Source organism: Dioscorea cayenensis, unplaced genomic scaffold (assembly GCF_009730915.1).
Source record: "Dioscorea cayenensis subsp. rotundata cultivar TDr96_F1 unplaced genomic scaffold, TDr96_F1_v2_PseudoChromosome.rev07_lg8_w22 25.fasta BLBR01000374.1, whole genome shotgun sequence".
Classification (NCBI taxonomy): domain Eukaryota; kingdom Viridiplantae; phylum Streptophyta; class Magnoliopsida; order Dioscoreales; family Dioscoreaceae; genus Dioscorea; species Dioscorea cayenensis.
In genome coordinates this window covers 109,143-129,184 of record NW_024086765.1, presented here as the reverse complement: position 1 = coordinate 129,184, position 20,042 = coordinate 109,143, and the positions used below count along the sequence as shown (strand labels likewise).

The window sequence follows — 20,042 nt, the reverse complement described above, 5'->3', positions numbered from 1 at the left end:
GCATTTTTCTTCTTTAGTATCTCCATAAGTTGTCAGTTATCTTCTTGCAATTTGCCCATTGCAGATATAAGATCAGCTTCATTCTTTTTCTTCAATTTAGCCTTTTTCACACCGATTAGACGTTAGGAAGAGCTTCCACCACTATCATCATCTAGGTTAATTGAAAATTGTGACAATCCAAGGGATGTTGCAGATTGAGATTCGGGTGTTGCATTTTCTAACTCAGAGGAGAGAAAATTGAAGCTATGTTTTCAAGACATTCGCCTTGGAATGAGCACGTGGTCCTTAAATTTTTCAAAATTTTTTACCTTATCCCATACATGATCATACTTGAAACCGTTGTGGTATTTTGGATTTTGTCCTAGCAACAGTTTTGCTTGATTTAATTACAAAATTTTGTAATGTTAAGCTAAAAGAAAATAATACATAGTTTGCATCTTAGAATTGTAAAGATATACTTACAATATCTTGATCTGAAGCACCACTAGGATTTAAATTCTCTATTTGTCAACTGCATGCATTCAATTTTCGGCAATCTTTCTCTATGGCTTGAACTCATTTCTTTAGAGAATTCACATTACGAGACACCCAATTACTATTTTTTTCCTCCGCATACTTGTCTTTCACTCGAGACCAAAAACGTTCACCAGATTGGTTTACACTAATAATCGGATCTTGAGAAAGTTTCATGTAAACTTGGCAAAGGAAGATATCCTCTACATTGCTGTATCCTGATTGACGAGAATTCATTTTCAATCAAAGGTAACAAATATGTGTTGTAGAAGAGGTTATATATAATGTGTATCTAATATGGTGACCCGTGACTAGCACAGGAGACCAGTGACTAGCATAGGAAGACATGTGAAAACATAGGAGACCCGTGACTTGCACATGAAGACATGTGAGGGCATAGGAGACCCATGACTAGCACAGTAAGACATGTGAAAACACAGGAGACCTGTGACTAGCATAGGAAGACATGTGAGGACACAGGAGACCCGTGACTTGCACATGAAGACATATGAGGGCACATGAGACCCGTGACTTGCACACGAAGACATGTGAGGGTATAGGAGACCCGTGATGACACAGTGATTTCTGGGCTCCCATATTAAGAGCCAATTTGGCAGCTTTGGATGGCAATGGTTTTTTTCCTTAGCTTCTTTCCTTGGTAGTAAACATTCTTCAGTCATTCCATATGAATTTTAATATTGGAGGCACTTCTAATTCAGAGGATGAAGTCATGGAGACTCCTCATACAGGGCTATCAGAAGATGAAATAGTTTGCCAAATAATTCATAATAACAATAGGATTCTTTCCTTGCTCTCATGCTTTGTAACAATGAAGCTGTTCGTGGAGGCTCCATCCCAGGTCATGCAATGATACATCGAGATCGTGAAGCGGCAAATCAAAACTTGTTTAATGATTATTTTTCAAAAAATCCACGATATAATGAAAACATGTTTCGAAGACGTTTTTGAATATCCCGATTTTTGTTCCTTCGGATAGTGGATGCAGTTCAAAGCCACGACAACTATTTTCAACAACGAAGAGATAGGGTTGGTAGACTTGGACTGTCAACTTTACAAAAAGTAACTGTAACATTCCGGATGCTAGCGTATGGTTTAACAGCAGATGCTACTGATGAGTATGTGAACATTAGTGAGTCAACTACCATTGAAAGCTTGAATAGATTTTGTCGTGCAATTATGGAGATTTTCTTCGAATCAATATCTTCGAACTCCCAATGCCAACGATATCGCAAGGTTACTACACATTGGGCAACAACGAGGTTTTCCTAGAATGTTGGGCAGTCTAGATTGTATGCATTGGAAGTGAAAAAATTGTCCCACATCATGGGCTGGCTAATACAAAGGTCAGTATGGGTCACCAACTATTATTCTTGAAGTAGTTGTTGATTTGATCTTTGGATATGGCACGCTTGTTTTGGGATGCTAGGTACGAATAATGACATAAATGTGTTAGAATCATCTCATTTGATCTCTAATATAGCTAAGGTATTGCTCCTCCTGTTCATTATGTTATTCAAAGCAAAGAATATAACATGTGATATTATTTAGTTGATAACATATATCCTAAATGGTCAACTATTGTGAAAACTATTCGTGAGCCACGTAGCCGAAAAAAAAAATACTTTGCCATGAGACAAGAATCATACAGGAAAGATGTGGAACGTGCATCGGAACTCTACAAGCAAGATTTGCAATTGTTGCTGGACCTATACGTTTATGGAGTAAGAATGTGTTGGGTGACATATTGAAAACTTGTACTATCATGCATAACATGATAGTTGAGGATGAGAGAGACCTTAGCGCGCCGATTGTAGAATCGACAGATATGCCTAGACCAACTGTGGAAGTCACCGAAGATGAAAATGCTCGATTTGAAAAGTTTGTGGCTTGATATAATCAAATTAAAGACAAAGAAGCTCATATTGCACTTCATAATGTGTTGATAGAGCACTTGTGGGAACAATATACTAATTCAGAAAGTTCTTCATATCAATGAGACTATGTTCCTTTTATAATATTATGTTGTAATATTAAGTATTTGTTGTGTGTTTGTCTATGATTTTCAATATAAAATATCTAATTAAAGTAATTTTTATGTTGTTAAAATTGTAATCAATCATGTGTTTATATTAAATATTTTCCTGCTATATGAAAAAATAATTTCATTATTTATCAAGATAATTAAGAAATTTATAATTCAATTTTTAAATAAATAAAATCATAAATTAAAAAAAATTTAGTTGTAAATTTTTTGATTTATTTTTATTAGTAAATTATTAAATTATAATAAATATTTAATTAAATTATTGTTAAAATGATTAATTTTAAGTATTTTTTTATTGAATAGTAATAATATATAAAAAGATGTGGAAGGATTATTTTGTGAATATGCTTTTTTTGGGGTAAAATTAGGGGTTTGTGGTTGGAGTATAATTTACTGTAGCAGAACCAAATTTGGGATTTGGGGTAGAAATTTGGAGTTGTAGGTTGGAGATGGCCTTACCGTGGTAATGAGGTTGTGAATGTTATATGTGCGGGAATATTATGGTAACGTGAGATTAGTATGTTTGGTTGAGAATTTATATTATTGGTAATTTTTTATTACCATATTTAGTTAGTCATAGTAATTACCTCAGTAATATATCAAATTGACCAAAATACCCTACATATAAAATTTTGAAAAATTTAATTTAAAGGATTTAGATAAATAAATAATTAAATTATAATATTAAAAAAAATGTTTCACAAATTTTTAAAGTACCTCTTTACTTACCAAAATACCCCTATATATAAAATTTTGAAAATTTTAATTTAAAGTATTTAGATAAATAAATAATTAAATTATAATATCAAAATTTTTTTTTTTACTTTTTTGCACAATTTTTTAAATACCTTTGTATTTACCAAAATACACCTACGGACCTACATATAAAGTTTTGAAAAACTTAATTTAAAATATTTAGATAAATAAATAATTAAATTATAATATCAAAGATAATGAGTGAAAATAAAAACTAATAATGAGTACAAATGTATAATAAAGAATTAGATTAAATGAGTGGGGGCATAATTAAAAAAAAAACATTACACGTTACCACCTACTTGATAATTTAGATAGACACCTATTTTGATGGTAATCAGATTACCATCTTATTTAGTTATATTTCACTAATCGGTAATCTCACAGTATCACCAACAATACTAATTTGAACACATTATCACTAACTTTTTAATAATATTTTTACATTACCACAAACCAAACACAACCTAAAAATTAGGTAACTTTTACAAGGTGGCAATGTAATTTCACAAGCAATTTAACCGTGTTAAAAGAGGGGGTAGGATATGCCAAAAAGCGAGGGGTTTTTTTGATGGGGGATATATTGGGATTATTTGGACATTTTCTCGAAATTTAATTTATTATTAAATATAAATTTTATAAAGAGGTTTAAAAAAAATAATTAAATAAAATAACCTAAACCCTTGTTTTCTTTTTCTTCTTCCTGGTTTCTGGAGATCTTCTCTCTCTTTCTAGTGCTCGCCGTCACTGTGCTCAGGGGTTTGTGAGTGCAACGATCGCAGTGCGTGCTTGGGGGCCTACATCGGGGACTCCTGGGTGCCGTGTGCTTGCTTGGGTCGGGGACTCTTGTTCATCGGGTTTGGAGTGGGCGTTCGGAGCTCCGGCGAGACGCAACACCGACGAGCACTTCCCCGTTGGTACAATGCCTTCCTTTAGTCCTTTTACCACCACATGGAAGAAATCTATTTTGATTTTCATTTATAGTTGGGTTTAATATTTTTATTTTCTAATTCAAGAAGTTCATCAAAGTGTCTTGTGCCATTTGTAGATTTACTGAGTTTTTTATTAGATTTTCCCACTGGGCTGTGCCAAATCTATAAACTTCAAGATAAGTTTGTTTTCTGGTATAGAACTTTTGAAACCATGTAGATTTACTGAGTTTTTTTTATTAGATTTTCAACATTGTAGACTTTTAAAACCATGTGGGTGAGTTTTTACATGAACTTGAGTTCCCCTGCTTCACCGGCTATAGAACTCATCTAAATTAATGGCTTGAAATTAATTATAAGAAAATGATATAACAAATTATATATATGTTTTTGTGTTCACAGAGCTTGATTGGGCTTGGGACTCGTGCCCATCGGGTTTGGATTGGGTGTTCAGAGATCGGAATATACGTAACACCGGCGAGAGCTTCCTGGGTTGGTACCATGCCTCCCTTTAGTCCTTTTCCCACCACATGGAAACTTGATTGGTTTTGATTTCTTTTGCGTAGAAACGATGCCGAGGTGCAAGAATTTCTCTCGTAGACCGGGCATGAGGCCGAGAGGAGAGGGAGAGAGCTCTTGTTCTGCAGCACCATCCTTGGACTTTTCTGACAAAGCTCAGCTCAAGCGATATGAGAGATTGAGTACACGGCAGTTTGGAGACTTGAGGACACTTGATTATGCCGTGCTTGAGAGCATTGGACTTGCAGAGAGAGTCCGACAGTTATTATCAGTTGGAGCTTGGGACAAATTTTTCAGTGTACAGGAGACAGTGTACCGAGAGATTGTTTTAGAGTTCTTGGCGACTTTTGATTTTGATCTGACGCAGCTCACACAGATCAATATGAGCAGCTCGAAAGTGATTCAGTTTCGAGCTTATGGAGTCCAGTATCAGATGAGCGTCACTGAGTTTTCTATTGCACTAGGATTGTATGAGTTGGAGTTCACACGGACATTTGAGTACAGTAATTTATTTCTAGAGCTTCCAGTGCACATCACTCCGAGCGAGTACTGGAGAAAGGTCAGCCGAGAGACGGTTTATAACCCTGCGCGGTCGAAGGCTGCTCAGCTTCGGGATCCAGCGGTTAGAGTTGTACACGCCCTCCTGAGCAGATCTTTGTCTGGCCTAGGCGAGAGCTCTGGAGTGGTATCTACTCGCGATATATTATTTTTGTGGAGCATGGTTGAGGGGGTACCGATCCATTTAGGGTATGCGGTGGCCTATTTAATCTGGCACCAGGCCCAGGATCCTCGAGTTGCAGTATTATTCTGCGGACCATATATCATGAGATTGTTGAGGGGTTTGGGAGTTTTGACTGTGACAGAGGAGATGCAGAGTGTTGGAGGTTTTGTTTCACTCTCTATGGAGACTCTCCGTGCCATGGGGGTAGTGCAGAGACGACAGAAGGACCGGGGCGTAGTCTATAGATTGGTTAGAGCTCCAGAGCCGGGCGCAGAGTTAGAGGAGTCCGAGTCAGAGTCCGAGTCAGAGACTCACTCCTCTGGTCATGCAGATCAGGCGGCAGCGACTGAGCTGCCAATTTCCAATTCTCGACCCTCCCGAGCATTCAGTTCCAGAGATAGATTCAGCGCGCTCGAGAAGGGGGTTGAGGAGTTGAGATCCGAGCAGCGGGAGACTCGAGCTGAGGTTCGAGCCGAGCTGCAGGAGGTTCGAGCAGAGCTGCGGGAGGTTCGAGCCGAGCTGAGGGATTTCACACATGGGGTAGCAGCTCATTTTGGCCGGCTCGAGTCTTTGATTCAGCAGTTTTTATCATCATCCCCATCATCATCTCACCGTTCTTCTCCATTTGCTTCTCCATCCCCTTTGCGTCAAGATCCACCCACCATTGTGGCACCACCACAAGATCAGCAGCCTTTGCGTCAGGATCCACCCACCATTGTGGCACCACCACAAGATCAGCAGCCTTTGTGTCAGGATCCACCCACCATCGTGACACCACCACAAGATCAGCAGCCATCAACTGCTTGATTTTTATTTTCTTCATCATCTTACATATTTTGTATTTTTGTATTTTGTTTTGTATTTCAGTTGTACTTAGGCTCTTTTATTTTTTATATGGATCTGGGCTTCTTTTATTGTGCTTGTTGAATAGAGTTCAATAGGTTTCACGCAAGGCACGTGTAGGAAAGTCCATGAACTTGATATAATGCCATTGGGATTAGGTGTGGATCGAAAGGAGATAGTAACTACACATTGATCAATGGCAAGCTTCTTGTGTTTTTGGTTTTAGAGTGGATATATACTTATGATTTTGTTGAAGGATCTTTGAAGAAGGTTGTAAAACATAAACAAGGTATGTTTTCGCACCTAAGTCCATATGCCAATGCTTTGCATTTATGTGGGAATTTTGAGCAACCACAAGGTATTTTAGCAATGGTTAGAAGTCTGTTTGATTGCAATGTTACTAAGAAAGTTCTTATTAGCAAATTTGAACTCTTCTAAACTGAATTATGTTTATTAGATGAACATATACTAGAAAGGAAGTAGATAAGCTATGCAATGAATCAAAACTTGAAATTTATATAATCCCTTTAGTGGGTTGCCATAAAAAAAAGATGGAAAGTTACCTACATATCAAGTGGTGAGTATAAAACTGGCCATACTAATCACACATGGACACTAAGCATCATGCTGTTGAGGAATTTTGAGAAATTATAGGATGTTCAGTTTCTTGTATTTTTCTGGGTATGTGTCCTACTTGATATGTTTGTTTTACATGTTAAAGTGGCAATTTTATTTCTTGTGTTTAAGTTGAGAATAATGCAAATTATTGTTCATTGTCGGAGGATTCTGTATAGACAGAAAAATTTAAGTCTCAGTAGCCTTTTCTTCTAATGAGGTCCTCATTAAGTATGACTTGATCAGCTAAAGTTTAAGAATCTGTACATTGGGTTGGTGTTTATTCACATATTTCTCACTATAATGGCATGCAATTTTTTATGGAACTTTTTTTGTCAAATAATTACTGTAGATGTATAGAAGTTACTGGGGCATATGGATCTCAGAAAACTGACATAAATATAAGTTTGACTGCCATTGGGCTCCTCCGCACTGCAACTGACTCCATTGCAAAAGGTTTAGGTCAAAAGACTGCCAAGGGATCTACTAAGGCAACTGAAACAGGTAAGCTAGGTTTTCATTTTTTTTGAAAGGGCTAATATGCTTTGTTATTTTATGGACAAAGAACTGAAAGCATTATACTGTTACCTCTATAATGTTTTCAATTAACAGGTGTCAGTGATATTTTCAAGCATGCATTGCCCCAGGGAGTAATTTAGGCGATACGGTTGAAGATGAACATTCTACTCATACTACTAACGGGATTCATGGAGTGTTGTATTCTACATATTTTGATAGTACCAAGTTGCTCTTTTCAGTTTTCACTTTCCTTCAGAAGCTTGGAGCTGATGAGAGACTAGAGGTGTGTATCCTTTTTCTTCTCATTACCAGTTCTTTGGGTACCTTGGCTTAAGTGCAAACCAAACACATTATCTTGGCTTAAGTTAACTTAAAAGCTTTAGTTGATAGGCCTAGAGACCCAGACTCTTTTATCCCTATGGGACAATTAGTTACTCTAATAATTACCTTATATTATGTGACTTACATTGTTGACTATGGCATCTTTACTGGTTTATTTGACAGGTCTTTTTCATGCAATCGAACTATAAGTCAGAATGTGTGATTGTGTATCTGTGTACATGTAATGTTCTTACCATTTTGTTGAGAATAGTGACATCCTAGTATGGTACATGGATACCTCTTGATTTCTACGCAGCAGACAATGACTCCATGAAGATCTCCTTGTTATCATTCATGTATGCTTGTGATAATTGAAATCTTTGACAAGGAGAGGTGCTTGAATTTGTTATATAGACTTAAGTTGGGTGGAGAGAATGGTTTTGTTCTTTTATGTTGTCTGATGAATAAAAAGATGCACATAGGTTGATGGGTTTGTTCTTTTTCTAGGATTCTTAAGTGATAAGAAATAGATCACTAGATCACATGTAAACCACGGTTATCTGATCCCTATCCTCATTAGGTGATCCCATCATGTGTGGAAGAATGTTGTATTCATCTGTTTAGTATTTGTTTTTATTGAAAATATGAGAAGTCCCTGTTGATGCAATTTATGAATATGCTTGCAAGTTTTAGGAACCTCGCTGTAAGATATCTTAATATGGGTTGGGCCATCTTTAGTGAAGGTTGGTTATGAATTGAGAATGCACTCAATAAGTTCTCTTGGGAATGCTTTTAGCCTTTGGTGCTTTTATGTGGGCAAACCTGTATGAAACTGGTTACGACTTTAAGGTTTTGTGCATGGTAAATCTGCATTGCTCTGTATAAATATCATCTTTAAAATCATAAAATTTAAAATCCAAAACACTTTACTGCAGGTTAGATTTTTGATTAGTTAGATGTGCTGCCATTACTTATAGTTCGTTTGTTTGTTCATATCAGCAAAATCACTTTTGTATTTCTGTACAAATTAGAGCTGGAAGTTAATTGTAGAATCTAGATGAACGTTACCTGTTGATTTTTCTTCCTTCTGGTGGTGGACTTGCGTGAGTTCACAGCATGTTGTTCTTGGTCTTGCTAACTGGCTTCTTGCTTTTAAATTATCAGTTCATTTTGAAATGTTTATTTGCTTTAGCATCCCAAAATTCATCAGCCATAACATAAAGGGAGATTATTCGAGCATTTCAGAGATAGGATATACAAATTTGTCTCTCTTGAACTTGAATATTTGTTTTAATTTGAGGCATCCTTTGTAGTTTTTTTATTCTGAGCTTCCCATTTATTTTCAGGTACGAAACTCAGCTATTCAAACTCTTTTTCAAACCCTGGGCTGTCATGGTCAGAAACTCTCCAACAGCATGTGGGAGGATTGCCTTTGGGGTTATGTTTTCCCTATACTTGATCATGTTACACATCTGGTGAATATGAGAAAACATTGAAGGCAAATGCTATACTAGTTACATATGTGGCTGTAAAATATCGTTCTTTGGCAGGCAGCAACGTCATCCAAGGATGAATGGCAAGGGAAAGAGCTTGGGAGAAAGGGTGGGAAAGCTGTTCATGTGCTTATACATCATAGGCATGTCAAGTGCCTGAATTGAACCTTCTTTACTTGATTATTGCTCTAGCATTGTATACATGGTAACTCATAGCCTGTAAATAAGGTCATTGGAATGAACATATCATTATTATTTTTTGCAGCCATAGTACCGCCCATAAACAATGGGATGAAACACTCGTATTAGTATTAAGCGGCATAGCTCGATTATTATGGTCATTTTTTCCCTTTCTACAGAGTTTGAAGAGATTTACTGAAGGTAGGCGCCCTCATGAATTTCCAATTTGATTTAAGGTAAGAGCTGTTGATTGTGTTACAATTTATGTGTTGCAGGATGGGAGTTCTTGCTTAGTTTTAAGGATAGCTTTTTGAATGGTAGTAAAGAGGTTGCTGTTGCCGGAATAAGTTGCTTACAGACAACTGCGTGTTCCCATTGTCCAAAGGTTATCTTTCAATGGCTTATCCTAAACAGTAAATTACATAATACGCAACACCGGCGAGAGCATCCTGGGTTGGTACCATGCCTCCCTTTAGTCCTTTTCCCACCACATGGAATAAATATATTTTGATTTACATGTATAATTGTGATTGATATTTTTATATTCAATGGTGAAAACACACCGAATTCTAAGGCCTTGGCGAGATAATTATATAAAGCATCTTGCCAATATGATCTTAGAACCGCATTGAATTGATCGAGATCCACATCATAGCCTAAAAGCTGCAAAGAGAAAACACTGCCAACTTGTTGCCAGCGTATCCCTAGAATTCACAACCACCAATCCCACATTGAAGAATCCAAAGAATCAGTAAAACAAACACATTGTGTACAAAATCAAAATAAAAGCACACAAAAGCTGGGATTTTTGAGGAAATGTGCAGGTATGAACTACTTACATCTCAACACCAGGTCGGCGTGGTAGTTGTGGCACCCAGTGCTGTGAGGCAGGCGGCGCGGCAATTGTGGCAGCCAGCGTGGTGAGGGAGCTGGATCGTGTTGCGGCGAGGGTCGAGGAAGATGTCACGGACTCACGGCATTGTGGCAGAGTTTTTGACCAAGCCTTAGGATTTGGGGAAGAGGTGTAGGACTATGATTTTGAAAGAGGAGGAATGAGTTTAGCACTGGTGACCATTGAGATGTTGATGGATGGCGAGGATGCAAAGAACGATTACAGTAAAATATTTAAAATGAATTACTATGATGTGGATCCGATCAATTCAGTGTAAGTCTCTAATCATATAGGCCAGATGTTTTATATAATTTCCTTGCCAGGGCCTTAGAATTCGGTGTGTTTTCACCATTGAATGTAGTCGCTTGGCTGGGTGAATGATTTATTGTGTTCTTAATCCATTTATTGATTTTTTTGGTCTAAAAAATTATTTTTCCCCCACTTTTGCAGGATATCCAAGTTTTAAGGAAGGTTCTGGATGGGAAGCAATTGTGTGATCTGATTGAAGGCCTTGCTGGGAATGATTTATTATATTACACTCACTTGCTAACTGGTGAGCCATTGTCATTCTTTTTGCTGTTGTTAGATCAAAATGATGCCATAATGAATGTTGTAGAATAACTTCACAAAGGCTTGCATTTTCCCTAAAGTTTCTCTAGTTTTTTTTGGTGGAAAGCCATATTATGAATAAATTATTTGAAGTGCCAATTAGGTTTTTTGTATACTTTGAATTAATTGATATGATTCATGATCATAGACTACAAACGATCTCAAATATTCTTCTATAATTGAATTAAAAAGCTTAAGATGAACAAGTTGCTGTACCTGGTGTTCAGCAAAGAAAGAATCCAAAGTCACGGACAAGACAATTGAGCAAGCGGCATAGAAGTGTGACAAATCTCCCTGCAGCTAGAATCCAGGCACTGAATCTGTCTTCTCTGTGATTATGTCATTACATTTTTGTGTGGGAACCATTCCAACATGTTTTTTTAGTTTTTATTTTTTATATTTTAATTAAATGCGCTGCTTATTTTAAATAAAGTAAGGCAACTATACAAGTATCATTTACTAATCTAAGTTGATGAGACCCACCAAGAGAATATATAAGTTTTACATCTTTGTGTCCTTGTAGTGACTGAATTCATCCCATGTATTTTCCATTAGCTCCATTACTTTTTCAAATTGTTGGTTGGCTTGTCTATTTCACTCACTGTTATTATATTGGGTAAACTATTCAATTAGTCACCCAACTTTCAAGTAACGCCTATTTTAGTCACTATACTTTTAAAAATTTCAATTGGCTACCTGTACTTTAAATTCACGCCTATTTAAGTCACCGGGTCTACCTCCGTCAACAGCGTTCCGACGTGTCTTGCCACGTCTCACCCAAAAGAAGTTGCTCATGCCACCTGGAATGACACGTGTAGGAGTTTATTTTCTCCACGCCAAAGTGCAAACATCCCATCTTTTCTCATCCTCGTGAAGATCGTCCCATCTCCTCTTACCCTCCTGAAGATCATCCTAGGACATTAGGGTTCTTCTGAGATGTTCCCCTTTTGAGAAGACCAACACTTAGAACATTAGGGTTCTTCTGATATTTTCCCTTTTTGAGAAGATCGACACCCAAAATATTAGAGTTTTCCTAAGATTTTCTCTTTTTGAGAACCCTTAGCCCTCTAAGAATATTGTTGTAGTGAGCTACATCATCGTCCGATGCTATGGCAACAAATGTGCAAGATCAGGTTGATTTTCACTTTTATCCCTTAAGGTTTGCTTTTCCCTCACATATATTAATTATATATTACCATGTTTTCATTTATGAAGTTTTGTTCCTTAATTCGTGATTGATTTTAGTATGATCTATAGTTTTTTGGGTACAAAGATGTGGGTTTAGAATTCTTTGAGATACAAAGATGGATAAGGGTTAGGGATTGGAATTTTTGATTTATTTTGTAGTTGATGAACACTAAAATAGTCCTGGATGTGGGTTTAGAATAACATGGCCACAGAGAGAATAATTGATTGTTGGGGGAGGGGAAGGCTTCTTTGCCTGACAGTATCATCACCAAGGTCTTCGTCATTCTTCCCCTCTCAGCCGATTAGGGTTCTTCTGGGTGATGAGCTTCACAAGGAGATGGGACATTTGCTTTTTGGTGCGAAGGATGCTTGCTCTTTGGCGTGGACAAAATAAATAAATAAACTCCTCCATGTTCACAAGAAACTTCTTTTGGGTGAGACGTGGCAAGACACGTCGGAACGCTGTTGACGGAGTTAGACCCGGTGACTTAAATAGGAGTGAATTTAAAGTACAGGTAGCCAATTGAAATTTTTAAAAGTATGGTGACTAAAATAGGAGTTACTTGAAAGTTGGGTGACTAATTGAATAGTTTACCCTATTATATTTAATGTCTCATTTATGTTTCAGTAAAATTATTTCCATCCCAAGTCTGCCCAAGTCTACTACTCAATTGGCGGCCTGCTTATTTGGTTCCATCCCAAGTCTGCTCAATTGGCAGATTCCCAAGTCTACTCCTTTGGCAGCTTACTCAGGTTCCATCCCAAGTCTTTACTTACTCTTCCACTTGGTTGTCAATTGTTTAGTTTAATTATGCACCCTACTTGACCAGTCAGCTTGAAAATATCTTTAAATATGAAGTTCGACTTGAATCTGATTGAAAAGGCAATTGAATTTGATTATTCATCCTATGTATTAATTATCTAATTTGAGGTTTTAGCTCTTGGTTCAAGAAAGAAAGAACCTTTGTATTTCTTTAAACAATGATGCTTATTCCATGCACACTTTAGTAATACTTTTTGTTGATTTACAATAAGAATAACTGTACTGGTGCTTGCACGTCTTGTTGCCTTATAATACGCTGTAACCTTTTCTATTCATTGTTAATCAAAACACATAATAGTCCAACGCAGAAATATTTTAACCTTTTGACATTGTTATGAATGAACCATGCATATTAATAACCTTTTGATTTTTGGTGGCAAACACTAGTGTGCCGTCCATGGCGAGCTATGGTGGGAAGATCAACTTCACTTCCATTAATGGTGTGAAGCTCTACTCCATCTCTGGCCAACGCTCTCTGACCTCATGGCTCACTCCCAAGAAGTTCAAATCCCTTCGCAAAGACAAAGGTGTTCTTATAATACTTAGAATTATTATGTTATTTTGTCGGTTAGAATCATGCTTTTTTGTGAAATATAACTAGTAAAGTTGGCATACTTGATCTTTTCTAGGGAAACATAAGAATAGAATGAATTCATACTATTGTTTTCTTGTGAAAGATTCAATAATATCCACTGATATTGTCTTCTTTTAATGTTTGGATAGTTTAGTGTAGTTTTTGGTGCTATTTGGTTTAATGGTGAAATTTCCCTTTAACAATTTTTAAATAATGCTAGGTTATCTACAAAGGGTGGATTTGATCCAAGATTTGAGGTTTGAGACTGCCACAACAAAAATTAAGGTGACTCCTAATGGAGATTATGTTGTTTCATCAGGTACTTTTTGAGTTTTAAATCTTTATTTCAATGCTTACAAGTTGATGTTGGCATCACAGATTAATGTGCTAAGTTGCATAATTTGTACAAACTACTGTATGATGAACTTACATTGTCTCTGTTCTTATGGAAGGTTCATGTTTAATTTGATCATTTGATATTGACATTTAGGTATATACCCTCCACAAGTTAAAGTGTATGAATTGAGGGAACTGTCACTAAAGTTTGAAAGACACCTAGTTTCAGAAATTATTGATTTTCAGGTACGCCCATTATAAATTTCCATGTCCTGCACATTAGAAGAAATTTGGCATATTCTATGCCTAATAATCTTCATGTTCAAAGCTGTTGAAATGCTTAGTTCTGCAAATTGAATACATGTTCACTTCAAACACTGAGTCACTGAGTATTTGGTTTTTGACTTGACAACCCTTCTTTGTAATGATCTGAAGAATCTTTGACTTCAGTAAAAAAGTGAACTTTCTTTTATGGTTTAATTGAGGAAAAGGACCTCTTTGGGATGGCTTTGTTTGAAAATAAACTTTCTATTATGGTATCTCGGAGGTTTGTTTTCATAAATATCTTTGGAAACCTTAACTAAAACTTTTCATATCTTACATTTTGAAAGGGGCGTCTTCTTCCCTGGTATTGCTTTTGCTGCCATTGTTATTTGGTTTCTTGGACAGGCCTTCTAGATTTATTCCTGTGCTTGGAAAATATGTCTTTAAGAGAAGTTAACATTGTGCATTGAAGCCAACTTCTGAATGTTCTTTTTAGAGTATTGATGATGTAAAAATTTCCTCAGGTGCTGTCTGATGATTATTCCAAGATTGCTTTTCTATGCGCTGATCGCTCAGTATGCCTACATGCAAAATATGGAAGTCACTGCAGCTTATGGATTCCAAGGTTGTTTTCTTCTATATTGATTATTCTAGTGCTGTACTTTGTATGCTTTTTGTATCTTAAAGATAACCATATTGTTCATCATGGTGGAGTAATTGGGGATTTTCATCCAACAAACCTATTGGCTTACGAATGGTTTTATTAGGTGTGAATTGAATTATGGTCTTCAATGAAATGTTTATGAACTATTTTATAGCTCCTTTTCAAGATGGGACTAATACCTTGCTTTTTTAAAAGATTGGAAGTTTTCACTTTAATCTGCATCTTTTGTTGCTGATTTGCTTCAATATATACAAACAGACAATCACATCCTGTATTCTTTCCTTGTGAAGCTACACCTAGCATTGCATATTTATAACCTTTCTAAAATTCACTACAAAATCAGATCACTAACATATAATATATAACAGCAATCCTAAATTTGTGGTCAGAAAATTGATTGTTTCTATTTTGCTAGGATGGGAAGGGATATCGCATATGACTGTTGGTCCTGTGACTTGTTTTGTGCGGCGTCCTCTCCTGATTTGTATAGAATCAATTTGGAACAGGTTTGTTTAAGACTGCTTTTTCTTGATGCAAGTAATTGACAATTAGTCATTACCATCAAGTACACATTCTTAATATTGAACTGTGAAAATAAATTTCTGGCCAATCTTTTAGTTGTTAATTAAATTGGATTTTAGAATTTCCTCACTTCATTTATTTGTTATTACTTCTTTCTTAGGTTTCATTTTGTTTTTGGGTTGGCAGGGATGTTTTTTATCATCACTCAGCACACAATCAACCGCTATAAATGTGGTTTCAAGAAGGTTGTCAAATGTATTTTTGATTGTTTCCTAGTGAATATCTTTTTTATTTCTTGGGCTACAACTCGGAACCTTGGATTCATTTAGTGAGTTCGTTATATGAAAACTGATGAATAATTTTCTCCTTTTATTAATGTAGTGCATTGCATGGTCTTGTTGCTTGTGGTGGTGAAGATGGATCTGTGGAATGCTTTGATATGAGAAAGAAAACTGCTATTGGACAGATTAGTGCTGCTGCTCATTCTGGTGATCTTGATCAGGTAATGCTTCAACCTATTGTTGTTGGTCTTTTCAATATTTGGGTTTATTCTGGTGGATCATTTATTTTTTTTTAGCAGGAGGTTACTTCACTGCAGTTTGAGGATATTCACGGTTACCAGATGGCTGTTGGGAGTAGCACTGGAAAGGTATGATAATATCAATTTACTCTATAATTTATTTTATTTTGTAAAATTTTTTCTTGAAAGATGCTTCCCCTTTTTAAATAACATACTGTGTAGTTTAAATCTATTTTTGCAGTCTCTGATAGACATTTTATGCACGTCTTTTTGAAGTTGTTGTTTTATAGTGTTGCAAGTAATTTGTCTCCTAGTAATCTTCTTCATCTGCTATATGATTATATAATATACATTTCTATTTAAAGGGATTCTCTTGCCATTAGAAACATGCACTTTATCGATGGTCATCATTGTATTTAATCATTGGAATGACAACGTATATGTTTTTGGTGTGTAAGTTTCTTCTTCCTTTTGTGATTTCCATCTCATATTTCTTGAATCTTGAGCAACTGGGTCTGTTGGGTGATAAACGTAGAAATTCTTTATTTGGCAGGAGTAATTACCTCCTTTCTCTCATTACTTCTAAATTTCTAATTAGCAGCTAGGCATCTATTATATATATTTCATAACATCCAAAACCTCCATATATTTCAGTTGCAATCTCATCAAAAGAAATAATGGCTGAATATAGGCTTCCTTCTTAAACATGTGTGGTTTCTTTGTGGCTCACAGCACTTGCAAATTTATTATATTTTTATTCTTAAATTTGGATCAGTGAAGCTTGACACGTAATTTGGAAGAGACTACATAGAGAGTGTAGGAGGCATGTCATTTGTGGATGAAATGAAGCATCATTATAGAGAAAGGCTTTATAGTTCATAGAATTAGCTCTTTATTACTAAACAAAGCTTGGTTGACCTTTCATTCTTTTGAACTGGCTTAATTCAAATTTAAAATCCCAACAGTGGACTTGGCTCAGGTTCTACTCGTTTAGAATTTTGCAGGGTCACTTTTTTGGGTTGGCTCTTGTAATGCTCTCTAGGATCAAGCTTCAATTCATCACTGCAGTCATCATAACAGGAATAAGTCTATTATCCCATTTACACTAATTACGATGATGGTAAGCTGATAACTATGCTTATTCATAGAAAACAGTTGGTATACGAATTAAATGGAAATATTTAAAGCAACCTATTTAAGATGTCTTCATTTATAATTTCAGAATAATAAAGGAGTTGAATTTGCTTTACTTTTTGGGACCGTACCTGTAGGTATTTTTTAAAGTTTGGGACATGTTGATATATTCCTGGTCTGGCAAGTTCTTCACCTTGCGCAAGAAAATGGTGTATGGTGTATTATGCTTCTATTTTGATATTTGGAATGAATATAATGTCTAATATTGGTTTAAAATTTAAGAAAATCTCACAATATCTGGAAATGGTAGGCAGTAAGTTATATGCATTTCATTTCTTCCTGCTTCCATGGTTTGAATGCTAGCACCCCAAGGCATTATTCTGTGGTTTTCATCTTTATCTTAGTGCTAATAGATAAAAGCTATGTTACAAGAGTGTTTCTAGTTGTTTAAGATTTATATGAACAATGGTTATACAAAGTTACATTGTGACCAAGTTGCAATATTAGTCCTAAAAAACTTTGTGTGAAGTGCTGAAAGAAGTTATAAAATATTTACTTCAATGTGGAGTAGTTTGATTACATCCACTTCACTTTGCTTCACCATCCCACTCCCCAAAAATTTATCTTTATGTACTTAAAAATTACTTTTTGTTTTTGTTCATGATGATTGCTTGTATTATTAAATCCTCAAACTTGTCTTACTCCAAGATTTAATGCAGATATTAATATATGACCTGCGTATGTCTGATCCTGTTAGGATCAAGGATCACATGTAAGTATTTGTTCCATATTTAATCATTTAAATGCTCGGATGGATTATTAGGGAAGAGAACATGATGCTTAAATTCTGCTTACACCAACTTGTTGGTTTTGTTGTAGGTGTGGAAGTCCTGTATTGGATATTAAGTGGCATCAAACACTTAATTCTGCAGAACCAAAAATCATCACCACAGATTGCCATGTTATCAGGATTTGGGGTCCTGAAACGGTGAGTAGTTTAAGTAATTCTTATGTGGAATTTTTGGGTGGTGGCACCTAAGTTAGACACTGCATGCTTGCTCCTCACCAGATAGAAAAGAAAGCCTGTCTTGAAAAGTTTGAGAGAACTGTGCCCATCTCATACCATTGTCCATTTGATTTGTGTGAACTTTTTCTCATGGCCATTGCTTCTTGTGGTTTTTATTCTATTTCCTGATATGCCAAGTCACTCATTTACGTAGATTGAATGGATGCTAGATGATGCTTTATTGCTTAAATGATATGTGAAGAGGTGCTTACTTGCCTACTGGATGGTGGGGTTGCCTATTGCCTTTTTTGTTGGGTTCACATGTAACAGTTTACGATGTGGAATTGCTAGGAAGCACATGACATCCATGACCATTGTGAAAGGGAGATACATTAGCTATGCTGCTGTGAAAAAGACAGGTTCAGCAAAACTTAGCAAAATTAGATGGAGTTCTACTTCTTCTCTGGTTAGAAATGTTTACTTGGACAAATGTATGAACTTCTGCTAAGTAATGTGAATTTGGATGTTCTTTAGTTTCAATCTTGTTTAATATATGATTATAAGAACTATTAAGTCTATAACCACTCTTGTCTACTATTAATGTGGGCAACTTGGCATGAGTGTTAGGTGTATTATCTAGAAAGGGTACATTTGAAATGAAGTCCTTTTTAGTTCTTGGCATTTTTTACTTAAGCAAAGCTGGTATAACTTACACCTACTAAGTTTTAACCTAGTGTGGTATGAAAGGTTTTTAAACTTGGATAAATTTAGGTTCCCACCTAGGATGCAGTTTTTCTTTCAATTGTTTTTGGATCATATTGTTCTTTTAATCATTTTAGTGCACTCGTGATTTCTTTTGTTGACTATTATGTGCTCTTTGAAGTTTCTTCTTTGTTTATGCCCATGTAGTTCTGTAATTTACAATTTTTAAAATCTGTTAGAGTGATCATCTCTATAATTCCCATCCGATCTCTTGCTTGGAGTTGGAGTTTAATTATATCTGAACTTTCTTTTTGGTTTATGCCCTATAGTTCACCGATTTCTTTCTTTATTTAAATCTCTTGTAGATCGTGGCCCTCTTTAAAATCAGTTGTATTTGTATTTTCTTAGAAAGTACAATAATATAGGAGCAATTTTTGCCTTATCTTGTTCTTCACCTTCTTCCAGGGAGATAATATGACCAGCATTGAGCCAAGTACAGGGGCAATCAATGATGTATGTTTGTTCCGAGAAAGCGGTTTACTGTTGGCTGCTTTGGACTGCAGCCAGATACCAGCTTATTTCATACCTGCTTTAGGACCTGCCCCTAAGTGGTGTTCCTACCTTGAAAACTTAACGGTTTGTTGTTGTTTTTCCCTAGTTACTATTAATTATGCATCTTAAGATTACAGTTTTGTCTTTGAGACCACTATTTTATGTTGGTTCTCACTGGATACAGGAAGAAATGGAAGAAGGATCGCAGACGACCATATATGATGACTACAAGTTCTTAACTAAAGAGGATATTGAACGGTTGAATTTGACATATTTCATAGGAAGCAACCTCTTGATAGCCTATAGAGTTAATTTTTTGTGAGGTTACTTAACTTTTCCTTTATTTATTTTGGGTACCTGAACTTTAATTTGTTTCTAAACGGTTACCAAAATTTAATTCCTGTCCACCGGCAGGTCACTCTGTCATTTTCAGGCGCTTGATGCTGATGTGGATCCCGGAATACACTGTCAGCACTCCTCATCACCATACTTATTCCATGCTGGAGCATCCATGTCACGGTTTTTTTCCTCATCAGCCAAGCAATGACATATCATGCCATTCCACATCATTTCAGCCGTTGAGTTTTCCACATTAGCTAGCAATGGCCACGCGTCACAAAAGCCCTATCATGTCATCTCGAGAAAGACCGATGGAGACAAGACAATGGCCTTCTTCTCCTTGTTTGAAAGGGAGACATAGAAGAGGGTTTTGATTTTAATCATCCTAGAGATAGTGTTGGCTGAACTCCTCTGTGAGTTTCTGAAGATAGGGTTGCGGTCGT

At 36.1% G+C, this 20,042-nt stretch overlaps 2 protein-coding genes across 2 annotated transcripts; both read left to right on the top strand.

The window, feature by feature from the left end:
* The first annotated feature begins 4,030 nt into the window (after positions 1-4,030).
* LOC120254177 lies at positions 4,031-9,613 on the top strand. Its single transcript, XM_039262326.1, has 5 exons — positions 4,031-4,251; positions 4,666-4,755; positions 4,830-7,465; positions 7,574-7,763; positions 9,148-9,613. Exon 3 carries the CDS (start codon positions 4,835-4,837, stop codon positions 6,308-6,310), a length of 1,476 nt encoding a protein of 491 aa, XP_039118260.1. The 5' UTR covers positions 4,031-4,251; positions 4,666-4,755; positions 4,830-4,834; the 3' UTR covers positions 6,311-7,465; positions 7,574-7,763; positions 9,148-9,613.
* A 3,770-nt stretch (positions 9,614-13,383) lies between these two features.
* Positions 13,384-20,042, top strand: LOC120254178 (nucleolar protein 10-like). Its single transcript, XM_039262327.1, has 13 exons — positions 13,384-13,513; positions 13,781-13,879; positions 14,051-14,142; positions 14,685-14,785; positions 15,240-15,330; positions 15,533-15,591; positions 15,728-15,848; positions 15,927-15,995; positions 17,720-17,772; positions 17,880-17,988; positions 19,174-19,344; positions 19,445-19,578; positions 19,675-20,042. The coding sequence occupies exons 1-13, from the start codon at positions 13,384-13,386 to the stop codon at positions 19,805-19,807; spliced, it is 1,362 nt and encodes a 453-aa protein (XP_039118261.1). The 3' UTR covers positions 19,808-20,042.